This window comes from Pipistrellus kuhlii, unplaced genomic scaffold (assembly GCF_014108245.1).
Source record: "Pipistrellus kuhlii isolate mPipKuh1 unplaced genomic scaffold, mPipKuh1.p scaffold_m20_p_11, whole genome shotgun sequence".
NCBI lineage: Eukaryota > Metazoa > Chordata > Mammalia > Chiroptera > Vespertilionidae > Pipistrellus > Pipistrellus kuhlii.
The window spans coordinates 7,053,121-7,070,737 of record NW_023425416.1 but is presented as its reverse complement, the minus strand read 5'-3'; the positions used below and the strand labels follow the sequence as shown (position 1 = coordinate 7,070,737).

The window sequence follows — 17,617 nt, the reverse complement described above, 5'->3', positions numbered from 1 at the left end:
CAGGAATGTATCCCTGACCTCCAGGTCTGACAGCAACCTCTGGGCACCCCTCTCTTGCCTGGTATTTTTCACAGGTGTCCCTGTTTGCGTGATTACTTGATTAATAGCAGTCTTTTCCCACTAAGCTCTCTGAGATCAAGATCTGTACCTGATTTTGCTTCACTCTTGTGCTCCCCAGTATTTTATAAATGCCTGGTCCACCGTAGACACTCAAATATTTGTTGAATGCGTAAACAGTTCATGTCTGTATAGTTGTTATGGAGGAGATGACAATAGTAACAGTGAGCAAGTGACTGTTGCTTGGGAAGGGCCAACACACAACAGGAGGCCAGAGTATGTGTGGCTGCACGCACAGCACCCAGGACCAAGCCCTGCACCTGGAAGCGGAGCCCGGCTCTTCTGCAGCCCCAACATCCACTTCAGCGCCTAAGAAGATGCCCAAAAGGTCAGTGGCTGTTGGATCTCCTTTACTGCGTTTCATTTAAGTGTGCAGGTGTATTTCCAAAAGGTTCCTGTGAACAACTTCATAGCCAAGATATTGGTGCTTGTTACTCACCCCTATCCAGCTTCATTCTGAATTGGAAAAATAAAGAGAAAGATTTTAAACTGAATTGGAAAGATATGAGAACAAATTCACAAACCGAAAAGGTGATACTATTAACTCAAATATCTTTGATTGCTCTCGAGAAACACCTGTAAATCAGAATTGGTAGTGCTATTAACTATATGACATATTCTTTTAACAATTTCCATGACAGAGGAAATTGTCTCATATCATTCAAATATGTAAAATTATGACTAATAAAGGTATTTGCTACTGTAATTCAAAAACTGTTTTTTGAATACTTAGCCCAGAGTGGGAGATACAAGATAACCTCACTAGCTTGGCTTTCAAGAGCCTCAGAAACTAAGGGAGGAGACCATGGTAACAGGAAATAAACCAAGGTCCAGGATATCCTAGAGTTTTGCAAGTAAGAAAGATGAGGATCCCACGGGCGATGATCTATTGACAAGTTAATGCCAAAACCAAATCTTGAATCTAAACATTCCCTTTAAAGATACAATATGACAAAAGATATATGTTAAAGACATGACCAAGTTTTATGGTTCTTATTGACACTCTCAAAACCACTCCATCCATGAGGGGCTGAAATATCAAGCAAACATTGATATGGCCTTTTTAAGGGAACAAGATCCATCTTCCCACCTCCCATCTAGCCTTGCTCTAATCTCCTTTTCATGTATCAGGTGAAATAACTTCCCAAAATGGGAATCCAATCATGGCATGCCCTTCCTTCTCAGTGCCCTTGATAAGGCTCAGCATGCTCTGGCTCTGGTCCTTGACTCACCTTCTACTACTATTTCCTTCCTTCTCCAGGTTCTAGTCACTCTGCTTCCTTTGGCTCTTTAATCAGACCATGCTACTCCCACATCAGGGACCCAGCACACACTGTTTCCCCTGCTTGGAACACTCGTCTTCCTTCCTCATCTACTGAGTCCCTGGACTCAGAGAAAATGCCATTACCCTGACCTGTAGCCTGGGTTAGTATTTAATACTTCATGCCCTGAAGGCATGCTCTGTTGTTATTATTTATTGAGCTGCCCGTTTAACATCTGCCTTCTGCACTAGACTCTAAGCCTCAAGAGTGCAGGAACCTGTCTCGGCCATTCCCTGGTGCATCCCCACTCCCCAGCACAATACCTAGATGTTAGGGAGGTAGGCTAAGCTGTCAGAACAAATAAACTTTAAATCCTCAGCGTTTTACAGAGGAAGAGGTTGTTTTTTCTTTTTTATGTAACAGTCCAGAGTGGGGCTTTCTGGTCAGTGGCTATTTCACTCCCTTCAACCATAAAAGGGGCACAGGCTGATGTGGCAAGAGTTTTTAACATGTAGATTCCAAAGTATCCCTGATCATTTCTATGTTAGATCTCCTGACTTCTCTTTACTTTTCTTTTTCTCCTCCCTGTACCTCCTGATCAATTTTTAACATTTTTCATTTAAATTTGGGTGGGAGAGATTTTCATTTAAACTTGGGAATGGGAAAGAGCATGGAAGAGCTTACGTGGAAGGTGATCACTTTTCTTCTACTCCTTTTCCAATGGCGATAATTTAGTCACATGGTCACAAAAATACACAAAAGACTAGGATATGTGAGCCAGCCATTGTCAAGCACTTCTTTACCTAAATGCATCAAGGAAGAAATAATTTTAAAAGACAGATGGAAGATGCTGATGACACCTCGCTAAACCAGCAGACAGCAGCTGCGTGTTGCTGAAGGATGCCCAGGACCAAACCAGAGACCTGCATCACCACCGTTTGGACACCAGCCAGATCTGAAGTAGCATGGCTGACATATATACATAAGGAACTATTTGACATTGACATTGGGACTCAAAAGAACTGTCAGTCCAGAAAGGAACTGACTACAGACTGATTCATTTGCCTCTCAGCATAACCATTATGGCTTTTCTCAGTTTAGGTTCCTACAGGGTATTTCTTAGATCACAAGATCTCACACATCTAGAGGAAATGATGAACAACATAGACTGATGAACAAAAACAGACTCAGAGAAAGAGAAGCACCGAACAGACTTTCAAACCTCAGAGGGAAAGTAGGGGAGGGTGGGGGTAAAGGGGAATAGATCAACCAAAAGACTTGTGTGCATGCATATGGGCCTGGCCAGTGGCCATGGACAACGGGTATGTGTGTGTGTGTGTGTGTGTGTGTGTGTGTGTGTGTGTGAGGGCATATGTAGGTAGGGGTTTGGGATGGGATTGGGGGGATGAGGACAATTATGTGATACCATAATCCACATGTGTCAAACACAAGGCCCTTGGGCCAAATCCGTCCTGCCAGGCCTTGCAATGTGGCCCGCACCGCGCTGTCATCACTGCACTCCGCTGCGTTTCCATCACAATGACAGTTTATGACTGTTCAGTAAACCATTCGGCCCCGCGATTTAGGCTGGATTTTAGATTTTGGCCCCTTCTCTGATTGAGTTCGACACCCCTACATCAATAAAAAATGGGGGGAAATAAAAAAAATAAAAGACAGATGACTACTCCACCAGAATATTCAGTGAATATTTATGAAACATAGTTCATCTTTAAGCCATTGTATTGCTCTACTGTAGATGTTTATTTCAATACCCAAACTCTTGGAATCATTATATTTCTTTCATTTTGTTGGCAGAATTTCAATATCCAAACAACTGGCTTCAATAAAAGGTAAGGTGTGGGCAACTGAGATATTCGTGCTTCTTTTCTACTATGACAGTTAACCAAGAGTTAAAAATAACAGGACAGAAGAGAATGTCCAAGATGTAATTGTGGGTAAATCATCAAACATTAATGATGTTCTTTTTAAAGGTTTGGGAACTGAGATCCTGGCATAGGAATTACCCAAACTTAGCCCACCGAAGGCAAAGCCAATCCCTAGTAATTGTGATTCCCACCCGGGGTCCTGTTGTCTCTCCATTGTTGGCATCTTCGGTAAATCGGGAGCAATACCATTAACATCTAATTCATGAATGTTTGGTGGAACTCAGGATGCAGTCAACCCACAACTGCCTCTGATTGAGTGAAAACAGTGTGGCCAACTCCCCCGAAGTATGAATATTTGCCCTGAGAATTCCATTTCTATAAGTAAAATATCTAGATCTAACACTATTGCCATGGAAATAACAAAATAATTTTTAAAAACTCATATACTTGGATCATTATCTTATTCCAAAATGTGTGACTTAAAACATTCACAGAGAAAGAGGCACAGCTGGATTTTACTGCATTGCAGTTGTTTTTCCTCCGAAATGGCTGGCCAATGTCGCCAAAGGAGACTTTTTCAATTTAGATAAATCATCTTGAAAAGATATTTACACTATCCCAACACCAGACCTTATGATTTCTGTTTTACAATTTACATAATTTCAGGTATTTTTTATAATTTCTATGACAACATCATGACTATGATATATATCCATGACATTCCTAATACTTCCTCCCTTTGAAAGGTTGAGGAGGGGATTAAAACTCTGTCACCTTCTCTGCCTCACATACACACACGCGCACACATGCACGCAAACACACATGCACACACATGCACACACTAACCATTCCTAGTATTAGTCTTTACATTTGAGCTACATTTATTCCCTTAAGAAAACACAGGATCACCATAACTTCTTTTCCCAGAATATGTTTTATTCAACTGTAAGTAATTTTAAATGTTATTCATTGATATAAGAATGCGTAGATCTTGGAATAGAAGCCAGTATGAACTCAAATTTTTTTTCTAGATACTTGAGCTGATGCCCTTGATCTCTTGGAGGGTGGTAGTGGAGGATGAGGCTATATTTGTCTGGAGTATCCAAAGTCATTTTTTAGTGGAAAAGGTTAAGAAGTGCTATAATATTGAAGAAAAAAATCTAGCAAGAAAATGGGAGATACCTAGTGTTTAATTTTGTTATATATGTATTGTACTACTATATTAACCTGTACTCTTTTGTAGATCTTCATTTCCAAAAATAACAAATATTATGAAAAGCTCTAAATGAGGTTACTCTGACAGCTTGTTGTACTGAAAGTTACACTGAAGTGTCAGGAAGTTATTAGAGCAAATGTTTAATGTTCAGTTTCGTGGTCCAGGGCAGAGTAAGAGGTAGAGAATTGTTTTGAAGCTCAAGTCAGCTGAGAGAGTGTTTTGGTGTGAGATTGTGATAAGTTTATGTTTAGGGAAATAAGAAACACAGAGTAGGGACATTCAGAGTTGGGAGAAGAGTCCTATAGAATACACTGTCTGAAACACAACATCCAGAGGCAATATGCATCATGGTGAGAGACAAGACTGGCTGTGTGACCTTGAGCAAGCTACCCTCTCTGTGCCTCAGTGTTCTCTGTAGTGTGGAGATGATACTGAAGCCTACCTCTGGGGTTGATATAGGAACTGAATGTGTTGACTCGTGCACCCCTGGAAGAGTGGCTGGCAGGGAGAATGAGCTCCACATTCATTTACGACTACCATCCACAGAATTTACGCTCCAGGAAACCAAGGATTCTTCTCTCCACATTGCTCTCTGCTCTGTCTCCACAGCTAGAATGGGGCCTGGCAGTTAGCACTTTCCAGTAAATTCTTGTTGGGAGAATAGAGCACTTAATGAACTACGCACAGTTCAGTACTATGAAAGCGTCAACAATGAGGTAGGAAAGAGCAGGAGAGGTGGACATGAGACGGCCTGTTTAATGCTCTCTCCACACCCCCATTCCAGAGGCAAGGGAGCAGTGAACATTGCCCAAAGAGAAGCATCAGTCCTTTGCAGTTTTAATAACTTAGCCCTTGACTATGTGCTTTTGCATATATCTGCTTGCAATCCTGAAGCAGGCAGGGCGGGAGTTGGAGGCGATGTGCTGGGTTATTAAGTGAAGAGCCAACCATAAAAGCAGGAAACCAAGTGCCTCACAAAGGCGCACAGTGTTGGAAGGATAACTAGCGCTGCTCCTAAACTTCCCTTTTGAATCTTTTCCAGCTCGGTTTTTACCATGAGCATGTGCTATTTTATAGTCAGGGGAAATTCATACTCTGTTTAAAAGAAAGGGGGAGAAGGGAGAGGAAGCTAGCTATTCCAGTGGAGTCCCCATCTAGACCTGAGCTTCAACAGAGGATTGGAAATGCCGACTCCACAGCCTCCATGGGGATGCCTCACGGGTTAGTCCAACGTGGCAGATCTCTCTGTGGGTTTTGAAGTCAGACAGACTTTCAGATCATTTCTCGGTCACTGCTGAGCGATGTGGTCTTAAAATTCTGAACTCTGCATGTGTCAGTCTCCAGATGTAACACTGAGACACAAGTAGCGCCTCCCTCCCTAGGTCTACTCAGCATTAAATAAGATTCTGTGTGAAAGGCCCTTGACACACAGGAAGAAAGGACAGGTCTGTCAAGGCTCACAGCTTGGAAATTCACCCCTCCCTCGCTAGCGGGCACGGAAGGAGGACAAGAGGCTAGGTCTCTTGTGAGAAGTCTCAGACCAGGAAAGCAGCTTCTATGAAGCCCTCCCTAATTAATTAATTGGTCATTAATTAAGAAATCAATTGGTCAAAATTGCAGAAGAAATATTTACCACCTAAGGAATTAAGGTGGTTCCTCTAAGCAATTTGCTTCTTAAAGACAGTAAACACCTTAACTTTAGCCACTTAAATTCAAAGTTACCACTATACAGCACCCAACCAATTCAAGTACACACACTCCAGGAAAGGCAGACACGAGCTAGAAGACATATGCCCATCTCCCTGTGTTTTTTAAAATAAGTTTTTATTGGCTTCAGATGGAGGAAGGGAGAGGGACAGAGAAAGATAGAAACATTAATGATGAGAGAAACATCATGGATTGGCTGCCTTCTGCATGGCCCCTACTGGGATCTGACCAGGAATAGAATCAGCAATTTCTAGTTTCATGGGTTAACATTCAACAGTTGAGCCACACTGGCCAGGTGTCCCCGTATTTTGATGAGCAGGAAATCTTGGCAATTAAGAAGGCTCCCAATTTTAAATGCAGGTTTCCAGATGTGGCAGAGTTGAAATGATGCATAAGAAAGAGCTAAAAACAAAATTCAAAAGCAAGGGAGGCCAGATGGAAGACCATCCATTGGACAAGCAGGCAATAGCAGAAAATATAAGTCACAAGCCGTAGGCCACAGTGAGACTAAGGATCAGAAACTAGAGATAAAATCAAGGAATAAGAAGTTAAGGACACAGCTTTTGTAGACATTCATTTGTGAAGCACCTACTATGTGCTAGGCATTGTTCTAAATGCTGATGATTCCATAGAACACGACACGGGCAAAAAATAAAAAATATAAAAACATAAAATCCCTGTCTTTGTGAGTGTTATGTTTTCAACATGGATCCAAATTCAAGCTTTGCCACTTCCTAGCAGTGTGTCCTCAGAAGGATCATCTTTCTTCCTGGATTAAAAGGTGCAATGCGCCGAAGCTGGTTTGGCTCAGTGGTAGAGCATCGGTCTGCAGACTGAAAGGTCCCAGGTTCGATTCCAGTCAAGGGCATGTACATTGGTTGCGGGCACATCCCCAGTAGCGGGTGTGCAAGAGGCAGCTGGTCGATGTTTCTCTCTCATCAACGTTTCTAGCTCTCTATCTCTCTCCCTTCCTCTTTGTAAAAAGTCAATAAAATATATTTTAAAAAATAATAATAAAATAAATAAATAAATAAATAAATAAATAAATAAAAGGTGCAATGCTGGAGAGACACACTGTGTTCATGGACTGGAAGAGTCTCCGCAGTAAATACATCAATTCTCCCCAAACTGCTTCCTAGGCTCAGTGCAATTGAAGGCTTTTCAAAAATAGTCAAGCTTTTCCTAAACTTTTATGTAAAAAGGGAAAGGCCCTAGAATAGCAAAGTGATTTTGAAAAAGAATAGTGTCAGGAATCACACTTTATAATATTAAGACTTACAGAAACCAGAACACTGTGACAAAGGGTTCGACACATAGATCAATGGAACAGAAGAGGAGACTCAGAAATTGACTGACACAAATATGCTTACCTGGTTTTTAACAAAGAGGCCAAACGATTATAAAGGAAGGGTAGAGTTTTCAACAGCTAGTGCTGGAGTAATCGGTCCTCACAGGTACCACAATGAGCCTCACCCTGACGTCACACCTTAAACAGCAATTAACTCCAATGGATCATGGAGTAAAATGTAGAACATGAAGTTATAAAACTTTTAATTATGCACAGGACAAATCTTTCACAAGAGGCTAAACTGAGGGTTTGACTTTACCAAAGTTTAAAATATTTCTTCCACAGAAAAACCCATTGAGAAGACAAAATGGCAGTTTAAGAACTGGGAGACTATATTTGCATATCACATACCCTACCAAGGACATGAATCTTTATTTGATACAGAATCCTCAAACCTCAAAAATTATTTTAAACTCAATGCTAACATGAACAGACCTGAACAGACATTTCACCAAGGAAGGCACATTTTCATGCAAATAAGGACGTGAAACGCTGTTCAGCATCATTAGCCACTAGGAAATACAAATGAAAACCACAGTGAGATGTCAGCACACACCTATCAGAGGGACTAAAATAAGTAGTGACAATACAAAGGCTGGTGCTCCTAGAGAAAACTAGCTCTTACACACGGCTGATGGGGCTGTAAGATGGTACATCCACTGTAGAAAACACATTATAACTTCTTTTTTAAAAAAAATAGGTTTATCATATAACCCAGCAATTATACTCTTAGACATTTAATGCAAAGCAAAGAAAATCATATTTTGTACAGTAATTTGTACAAAATGTTCATACAAGCTTTATTTCGAATACCCAAACCCCCCAAATGTCCCTAAAAGTTGGATGGCTAACAAATTATGGTACATACTTATCAAGAACTATCACATTAAATGGTGTAATAATTCCTATGGTTGTTATGATAATTAAATCTATTAAGTTATTAAAGTATATAAATAGATGCACAATAAATGGCAACTCCAACCTTCTGTCCAAACCAGATTGCTGCACACACACACACACACACACACACACACACACACACACACACGTCCTTGATTTGCTTTAGTTTGGAGTAAATAAGTGAGTTACTCCCAAGTGAGAAGCAAAGGGGGCCATCCATTTACAAGACCAGGCAGCCCAAATGATTCCAGCTTCGGGCTAAATGGTGGGGGAAACAGCCTGGGTGAGTGGAGAGGACACACATTTCCTCATATCACAGGGAGAGATATCAGCTCATTGCTTAGAATGCCTGGCAGATGTGCATGGACACAAAGATTGTAACAGTACCTAGCACATAGTAGGTGCTCCATAAATATTTTACAGTTCAGGAAGCCCAAGCTTAGAGAGGTAAGGTTTTTTCCAAAGTCAAATAGCAAGAAGGTGGTAAATCTCATCCTGATTCTACCAACTCCATTGCTCCTGAAAGAACTTTTGTTCTCCAGTGTTTAAAGGTCCAGGTCTGATTCCCAGTAGAAGAAAAATAGCCCAAGAACAGAATCAGGTTGACATACACTCTCTAACCCCATCCCCCACAGTTCTCCTGGAGGACATAATCCCACATCTGAAAAAAGAGTATTTCTAACCTGGGTTATGTCATTGTGCATTTCTCCTCCCACAGCTCTGGGGAAGGGCTCAGATCTGGAAAAAGCCATCGCCACTGCTGCTCTGATTTTCAGAAATTCTTCTGACACTGACTGTAAACTTGAAAAAGCTACTGCCAAAAATCTGCTACAAACCCAATTTAGGAATTTCACAGAGGTAAGAGAATTCATAGGCTTGAAAAACAGGAGCAACACCACAATGGCTGGTCCAAAGAGCCCACAACTCTAGCTCAGGGACCCCATCATGTTCTTCATTCACCAAACATGTACTGAACACCTAGTAGTGCTATATGTCAGGACCTGAGCACTGGGATTAATGCAGTGAAAAGCTAGCAATCCACAGAGTAGAGAGATATGCTGAAAAGTAACTAGAAGTATTCAAAGGATGGTGAAATAGTAGAACGTGCAGTGAAAGAATAAAACATAGGGGCCATCTTGGAATATGGTCAAAAAAGGGTTCTTGGAAAAGTAAGGCATCACTGAGAACTAAAGAATGAGAAAGAAATAGCAAGCCCAGGGCACTGGGGTGAGGATGACAGTGTTCCAAGCAGAGGGAATAGCAGATGCAATGGCCCTGAAGCTTGTCAGAGCCCTGTGAGGGCCAGTATGTAGCTGATGGGAAAAGGGGAAGTAGGAAGCAGTGTGCAAGGAGGCTGGGAAGGAGAAGAGAAGCCAAATCTCACAGAGGCATAGCCTGAGGGCAGAAGGAAGCCAGGCATGGTTTCTAAATCTAGGAAGAAGAAATGTCACCAGCTGCAGATCAGATTAGGGTAGGGGTGGGGGTGGGACAAAATAGAATGGTGAGACTGTGGGGAGCACTTCATGGGGAAGATAATGTGATGGTTTGGACTAGGGTGGTAAATATGGGAGACATTTGGAAGGTGAAATGAACAGGATTTGCTCATTGATTGGCTGTGAGGGTTAAGGGACAGGAGGAGCAAATTATGACACCCCAGTTCTGACTTTGGGGGGGGGGGGATGGGTGCTGGTCCCATTCCCAGAGAAGAGAAAGACAGAAGGCTCAACAGATGTGATGTGGGGTGAGGATGGGAGGATGAATTCCATTAGAAGGTGTCAGTTTTAACATGTCCAAGAAACAGAGACAACACTCAGTCAGAATAGAGATCTGTGTTCAAAATATGAAAGTGAGAACTGGCAGTGTACAAAGGGTCACTGACCCAAAGGAGAGTGACCTATGTCAGCTAGAGGCATGTTTCTCCAAGTCAGTCAGTTGAATACCATCTTCAATATTTTCCCCACAATTGCCTGCAGCCTGTATCATAATGTACTTAGAACATTTTTCAAGTTAAGCACTCAACTTAAATAAGTTCATTTTATTTATTTATTTTAAATATATTTTATTTATTTTTTAGAGAGAGAACGAAAGAAGGATAAAGAGTTAGAAACATTGATGAGAGAGAATCATCGATCAGCTGCCTCTTGCACACCCCCCTACTGGGGATGTGCCCACAGCCAAGGTACATGCCTTTGACCAGAATCAAACCTGGGACCCTTCAGTCCACAGGCTGACACTCTATCCACTGAGCCAAACCAGTTTTGGCAATAAGTTCATTTCATAAAAACATTTTATCACTATTCTAAGTGTAAATTCAGTGGATAAATTAAAGGTAGTAAAAAAAATAAGTAGTTTATTCATTCTTATTTAATATTTATTCTTGCATCAACTAAAATTGCATTACCAGCAGTGTGCATTCAGACTTTGAGGAATATTAGCCTGGGGAAAATTAGTAAGAATTATAAGTGGTTTAAAAGATAAGTGTAAGAAATTTAAAAGATAAGAATTATAATCCTCTTAAAATATAAACATATGTGGGTTGGACACACTAGAGCTATATAACCTATCATTTGCTGGGGGAGCTGGGTCAAAGGTTCAACTTCCTGTGAATCTATGATTAGTTCAACAGCACTTGATGAAATTGGCTTTTTAAAAATAGATTCCATCTACATGATTTTTTTAAAAGGCCAATTTGGTAGAAACAGAGGATAGAATAGTAGTTGCCAGGGTTTGTGGGGGAGGAGTGGGGTGGTAAGGCCAAAGGGTATAACTCTTTAGTTATAAGAAGAATAAGTTCTGAGGATGTAATGTGCAGCATGATGACTGTAGCTGATAACACAGGACTGTGCACTTGAAAGCTGCTGAGAGCAGATCTTCAGCGATCTCCCCACACACAAATGATTTAACTATGTGAGGTGATAGTATGTTAATCATCTCGATCTGGGTCATCACGCCCATGAGCTATGTGGATGTCAAATCATCACACTGGACACTTCAAATATATATATGATTATAACTTCACAATTATTCTTCAGTGAAGTTATGAAAGAGTGCACATGAGTGTGTATATGTGTATGTGTGAGAAACGGAGACAGAGAAAGGCTTTAAGGTGATGCACAGAAAAATGACTGGAAGGAAATGTTAATAGCTAGCTATTTGGGGTGAAGGGATAAAGATTTATTTTTACACTAGAGGCCCGGTGCATGAAATTCATACAAGAGTAGGCCTTCCTTCCCCCAGCTGCTGGCACCAGCTTCCCTCTGGCACCAGGGACCCAGGCTTCCCTAACATGCACTCCCTCTTCCCCCCACTCCCATTCATCCAGAAGGTCCTTCAGATGTTCTGAAAGATGTCCAGTCTAATTAGCATATTACCCTTTTATTATTATAGATTCTCTTTTTGAAAAATATATTTTCAAATGTCCAATATTAAACAGTTACTATATTTGAAATAAATTTTTAAAGAAAAGCTATTTTTTCAGCTAGAATTTGACAAAAGACAAAACATTCTAGGGAGTCTTCAAAGAGAAGGTGAGTGAGGAAATCCTATAACCTTTGACTGACTCGGAGGCCAAGAGAAGTGACAAATCCAGAGTGAAAAGGCCCCTACCTGGCTGCCTGTCTGTCCTCAGGGATGACAAAGGGGACGTTGGGGATGGGTCTCTTCTGAGGGCACCAGAGGCCAAACCAAAACCAGCACCGTCAGGAGGTCACCTTAGCCTCCTGCCCCTCAGTGTAGGCTGACCCCAGGAAAGCCGCCAGTTCCTGGGTCCCCATTAGCAAACTCTCAGCCTCCCACAGTCCTGCCCTCTGCTCGGGTGGCAGTCCCAGAAAGCAGGGCCGTATTTCAGGGGTGCTGGGGGACAGCGGGCTCCGAGGCAGCCCCAGTACCATTGGAGCTGGCTGAACTTCATGGAGCAAGCGCCTGGGTAACATCAGAAAGCTGCCTTGGACCAACCGCCCCTCCGAAAGACTCCCTAAGCCGGTGCCCACACCTGAGCCGAGGCAAAGGGCCCTTCCTGCTACTGCTCCTAAGTCCCTGCGTGGGGTTCTCTGCTCAACTGGACTGGACTGGACCCTGTGGCTGAGCCTGGGTCCCCAGGGGCACATCTGCTTTCCCATAAGCCTCCTGGGGGACCTTATTCTATAGCCAGTCAGGTGTGAGAAAACTGAACATATAAAGGCTCTGCAAAGAAGTTACAAAGCAAATGGGGCGGGTCAGGCCCAAGCGGCTGGACCTTGGTCAGCTTCACCTTTTTTTTTTTTAAATATATATTTTATTGATTTTATACAGAGAGGAAGGGAGAGAGATAGAGAGTTAGAAACATCGATGAGAGAGAGTCATCGATCAGCTGCCTCCTGCACAAGGTACATGCCCCTGACCGGAATCGAACCTGGGACCCATCAGTCCCCAAGCAGATGCTCTATCCATTGAGCCAAACCAGTCCGGGCAGCTTCACCTTCTAACACACCGCTCCGGAGACCTGCTGCCTCTCTGCCCTTTAGGTAGTGCTGCCCCCTAGTGAAGGGCTCCCATCTCTGTCCCGGAATCTGACCCTCTCAACACAGCATTCAGCTCTCCCGGAGGGGCTGGTAGAGCACCCTCGTCTTGCTTGAAGGTGTGAATGAGCCCAGAGAAACAGTAACGATCTAAGCCTATAGGGAACATGGTCATTCCTACCTGCCTTAGTCCCTGCTCTGATGGCTCCTTACAGCTGGCACATGTGTGAGCAGTTGGGGCTGAGCTAAATGCAAACAGAGCTCAGTACACCCATGAATCAAATGACCTCAAGGCTTTTGTGGAAGCTATTTCACAAGCTGCGGTTGGAATCTGAAAGGCCCCTCCGTGTACGTACTACTCTCATGTTTCCTTCAATCGGTTTATGAGGACTGTGAACTTGGATATTAGCTGTGATCAAACTAAACGCTGAACAGTCGTCCAAAGCACGTATTTTCTCTTAGCATATTTTATTCCGTATTTCTGGAAAATCTAACTGTCCCATGGAGCCCATGTTGTATAGCTCCCATAACAAAAAGCTTATGTTTTGGAAATCTGAAGACACAACACTATCTGTGTTGATACAGGCAAAATGGCTTAGCAGTTATGGGAGGGATAGGTAACCAAGCTATGAATCTGATGCCAAACCAGGAGCTGCCTGGCTGGGGGCAAATTACTTAAATCTCACCAACTCTCTGATACTGCACCTGTGAAGTGGGGCTAATGATTGTATGTATTCAACAGAGTCTCTGTGAGGAATCAGTGAGACAGCCATGCCAAGATTTACCACAGTGCTCAACTCGTAGCACTGGTAACAACTTGACATGTTATTATAGTTAGTAAGAAGTTTATTATTGCTTTTTCTCTGTAAAACCCGGGTGACATAATAAATTAGTTTTGTGCTTCTCCTTTATTCTTTCAGGGACAAGAAACCAAACCAAAATACAAAGACCTCCTTTCTGAACTTGACGAGCATGCAGAAAATAAGCTTGATTTTGAGGACTTCATGATCCTACTGTTAAGCATCACTGTAATGTCAGACTTGCTACAAACAATATGGAATGTAAAAATGACTAAATAAACAGCTTTCACTATGTAGTGAGACAAAGTAATGACAAAAGATAGTGCTAACTGATTAAAGAGTGTTTTCTATTTATTTTCAATTAGTTGATATCTTGGCATGCATCTGGGATAGCCTGGGTGGCTCTGGTTGCTAATATTCAGACCTGATATAACTCCAAACTCCATGCACGCTCTCAGGAATGCCTGAATAATATGGTCTTTGGGTGCTTTACAAGATGCTTTACCACTGAAGACCACATGGCTCCTGCCGAATCATTGGTGACAGAGCACTTTCCTTAGAGTCAGGAAGTCACTCATTATTCATTCACTAAGTGAAATTTGCTGAGCATCTACCCCTGGGGATGCAGAAATGAACCAGCCACAGCATCCCTGCCCTCACACATGATTGGAGCAGTCTCGCTGAGGAAAGGGACACTGAACAATGTATTAATCAATTGCATATAGAGCATAATTATAATTATGATAAGGGCTAGAGGATGCTAGAAGTGCTGTTATCACCTGACCTTGTTCAAAGGTCAAAGAAGCTTTACTAACATTTTGCAAAAAACAAAATTATAGGGGGGTAAATAAATCAGTGGCTAGGGCTGTGGTGGTAAGTGGAGTTGTCTACAAATGAGCATGAGAGAATTTTTAGGGGAGGGGGGTGGAAATGGTCTGCATCTTGATTGTAGTGTGGTTTCATGACTGCATAACTTGTCAAACTCTTAGAACTGTCCTCTAAAAATGGTGAATCTTATTGTATGTAAATTATTCTTAAGCAAACATGATTTAAAACTAAAAACAACAACATCATTGTCATCTGTGACCATGGTTTGACAACAACCTCTTAAGATTATGATTTAAAAGTGATCATGTCTTAAGGACCCACAGCCCCTATTAAGTTTAAATCATATCTATATATAAATTTAGAAGTCACACAGAAGTCAATGCCTGAACATTTGAAACTGATTTTCACCAAGGTTTTTATTTATTATAAAATTATTGTCACTTCCCAAGTCTCCTCCCTCGTCTCCCCTTTTCTTCCCTGCCCACACAGTGAGCTTCACAGACACAGGCTTGGAAAACTCTTTCTTGGGGAAGACCTTCACCCTGTGTCTAGTGAAGTGCTTTCTCATCTGACAATACCCCAAATCCACCAGGACCGACTCCCTGGCCCTCCTCACTTTCCAAACCTCAGACATTCTAAGTCCAAGCGTTTGCATGCCATTGAGGTAAAGAGCCCCACTCTGCCCTCTCTCACCATTTCAACAGGAGCGACCTGTGTTCAACAGGACTCACACTACACACCAGGCACTAACTTAGGGGCTCTGCAAATATTAACTCATCGAACCCCCCTAATTACTCTACTATCATTTTACAGATGAGGAAACTGAAGCACTGAGTTCTGATTTTTGCACAACTGGCAGGTTTGAGAGTTCTCTGCCCTCTCTGTAGGCCTTGCTAATTTTGTTAATATTAGACTTTGTTTTGAGCAATAATATTATAACCCAGCAAAAATAGCTGTGCACATTTCAGGCGCTGTGCGGGAGAGAGTGGGACCAGCTGGGTCCTGGAGAACCAGTTGGCATTCCTCAAATAGAACTCCGTGGGCTGGTCTTCATCCGAGTCGCACGGAGCTGAATATGGCAACCTTGGTGACCGATGAAAAGGTCAAATTCACACCTTTTGGAGAAGGAAAAAAGAGCCCCTGGCCAATGGCGTGATCAGAAATCTTGGAGCCATTCCAACTCTCTGGGCTCCCAGTAAGAAATCTTTGAAATTCCACCCCAGATGGAAAGTCACACTCTTTTGAGGAGAATATCAATTATAGAATCTATTTTTAACCTTATGCAAAGAATGAAAACTGAGCAAATACATGTCTACATGTTAGAGCATCAGTGACAGATAAACCAATTACCATGATGCTAGGATCCTAGATCACAGAAGCCTCATGCCTTGGTCTAATCCCAGGACCATAAACTCTCCTCTTAGAACAAAGGTGCCATCTTGTAAATGTTACTGGTTGTCATGGGTGAGTTATAGAGGCAAATCTGTCTTGGGATCTCTTGACTGCAAGGAATAAAACCCACTCAAATAACAATCATGCATACATACAGATATACACATTCAAAGAACAAAAGGGCATTTGTATTTATAAAAAATGTACAGGGGCATATTACAAAATGAATAGGCAAAAAAAAAAAAAAAATGCAATTAACATCCCACTGCTGCAAAGGGTAAAAGAAAGCAAACAAGGGCTTGCTGTTGTCTCTCTTAAACTGATTTCTTATCTTTGCTTCTGTCTGCAGGTGGTTGTTAGACTTCTTTCTCTCTCTCACTTTTTTACTAATAATTTTTTTTCTCTGGTTAACTTAAAAATACTTTCATCTTGCTTGATTTTTCTGCAGCTAAACTATAAATTTATAATTTTTCTTCTTTAAATCATGCAATGATGTTCTTTCTTATAAATTTCCCTCTCAGATTTTCTTGTCAGCCTACTTCAAGGAAGTCCATGTGTTCAATAAACTTGCTTGCACTTTGGTTTCTACCAAATGGTTGTTTGATCCAAATATCTGAGCAGCAGACAGAGCTGCTCCTCCTGGAGAAAATATAGTTGAACAGCCCAGACCATTGGGTAGTCAAAGAGAATACCACAAATCTTAAACCCTCCAGTCTGGGGAGGACAGCTGGTGAATGGATATGTAGTGTTAGCAGTCCTGAACCATTGCTTCTGCCTGCACTGCCACAAAATAAAAAAGGAACTCAAACAACTTAAGAGAAAAGCAAACAATCCAATTTAAAAAATGAGCAAAGGACCTAAATAGACACTTCTCCAAAGTGGACATACAGATGACCAAAGGTGAAAAAATGCTCAAAGTCACTGATCATCAGAGAGATGCAAATTAAAGTGACAATAACGTATCATTTCACACCTGTCAGAATGACTACCAACAACACATCAACTAACCCAATGGCAAGTGCTGGTAAGGATGTGGAGAAAAGGGAACCTTAGTACACTGTGGTGGGAATGCAGACTGGTCCAGCCATTATGGGAAACTGTATGAAGTTTCCTCAAAAAATTAAATATGGAACTTCTATTGGCCCCAGTGATCCCTTCTAGGAATATATCCTAACAATCCCAAAACACCAATCAGAAAGAATGTACCTCTATGTGTATAGCAGCACAATTTGCAATAGCTGAGATCTAGAAACAGCCCAAGTGACCATCAGTAGATGAGCGGATAAAAAAGCCGTGGTACATTTACACTGTGGAATACTATGCAGCAGCAAAAAAGAAAGATATCTTACCCTTTGAGACAGCATGGAGGGACCTGGAGAGTTTCACACTAAGTGAAATAAGCCAGTCAGAGAAAGTATCACATGATCTCATTCATATGCGGAATCTAATGAATAAAATAAACTTGATCAAAATATATCCTGAGACAAAGAAGCAGGGAACAGACTGTCAGATCTCAGAGGGAAGGCAGAGGTGTGTGGGTGTGTGGGAAGAGATCAACCAAAAAACTTGTATGCAAATATGTATAACTCATGGACACATACAATAGGGTGGTGAAGATCTGGGTTTCGGGAGCAGGAGAGGCTAGAAGGAGTCAATGGGAGAAAA

At 41.8% G+C, this 17,617-nt stretch overlaps 1 protein-coding gene across 1 annotated transcript; it reads left to right on the top strand.

Moving 5' to 3' along the window:
* The first annotated feature begins 309 nt into the window (after positions 1–309).
* On the top strand, positions 310–14,024 carry SNTN (sentan, cilia apical structure protein). The gene is made up of 4 exons (XM_036432412.2): positions 310–445; positions 3,195–3,229; positions 9,155–9,294; positions 13,853–14,024. The coding sequence occupies exons 1-4, from the start codon at positions 336–338 to the stop codon at positions 14,009–14,011; spliced, it is 444 nt and encodes a 147-aa protein (XP_036288305.1). The 5' UTR covers positions 310–335; the 3' UTR covers positions 14,012–14,024.
* Positions 14,025–17,617: the final 3,593 nt, after the last annotated feature.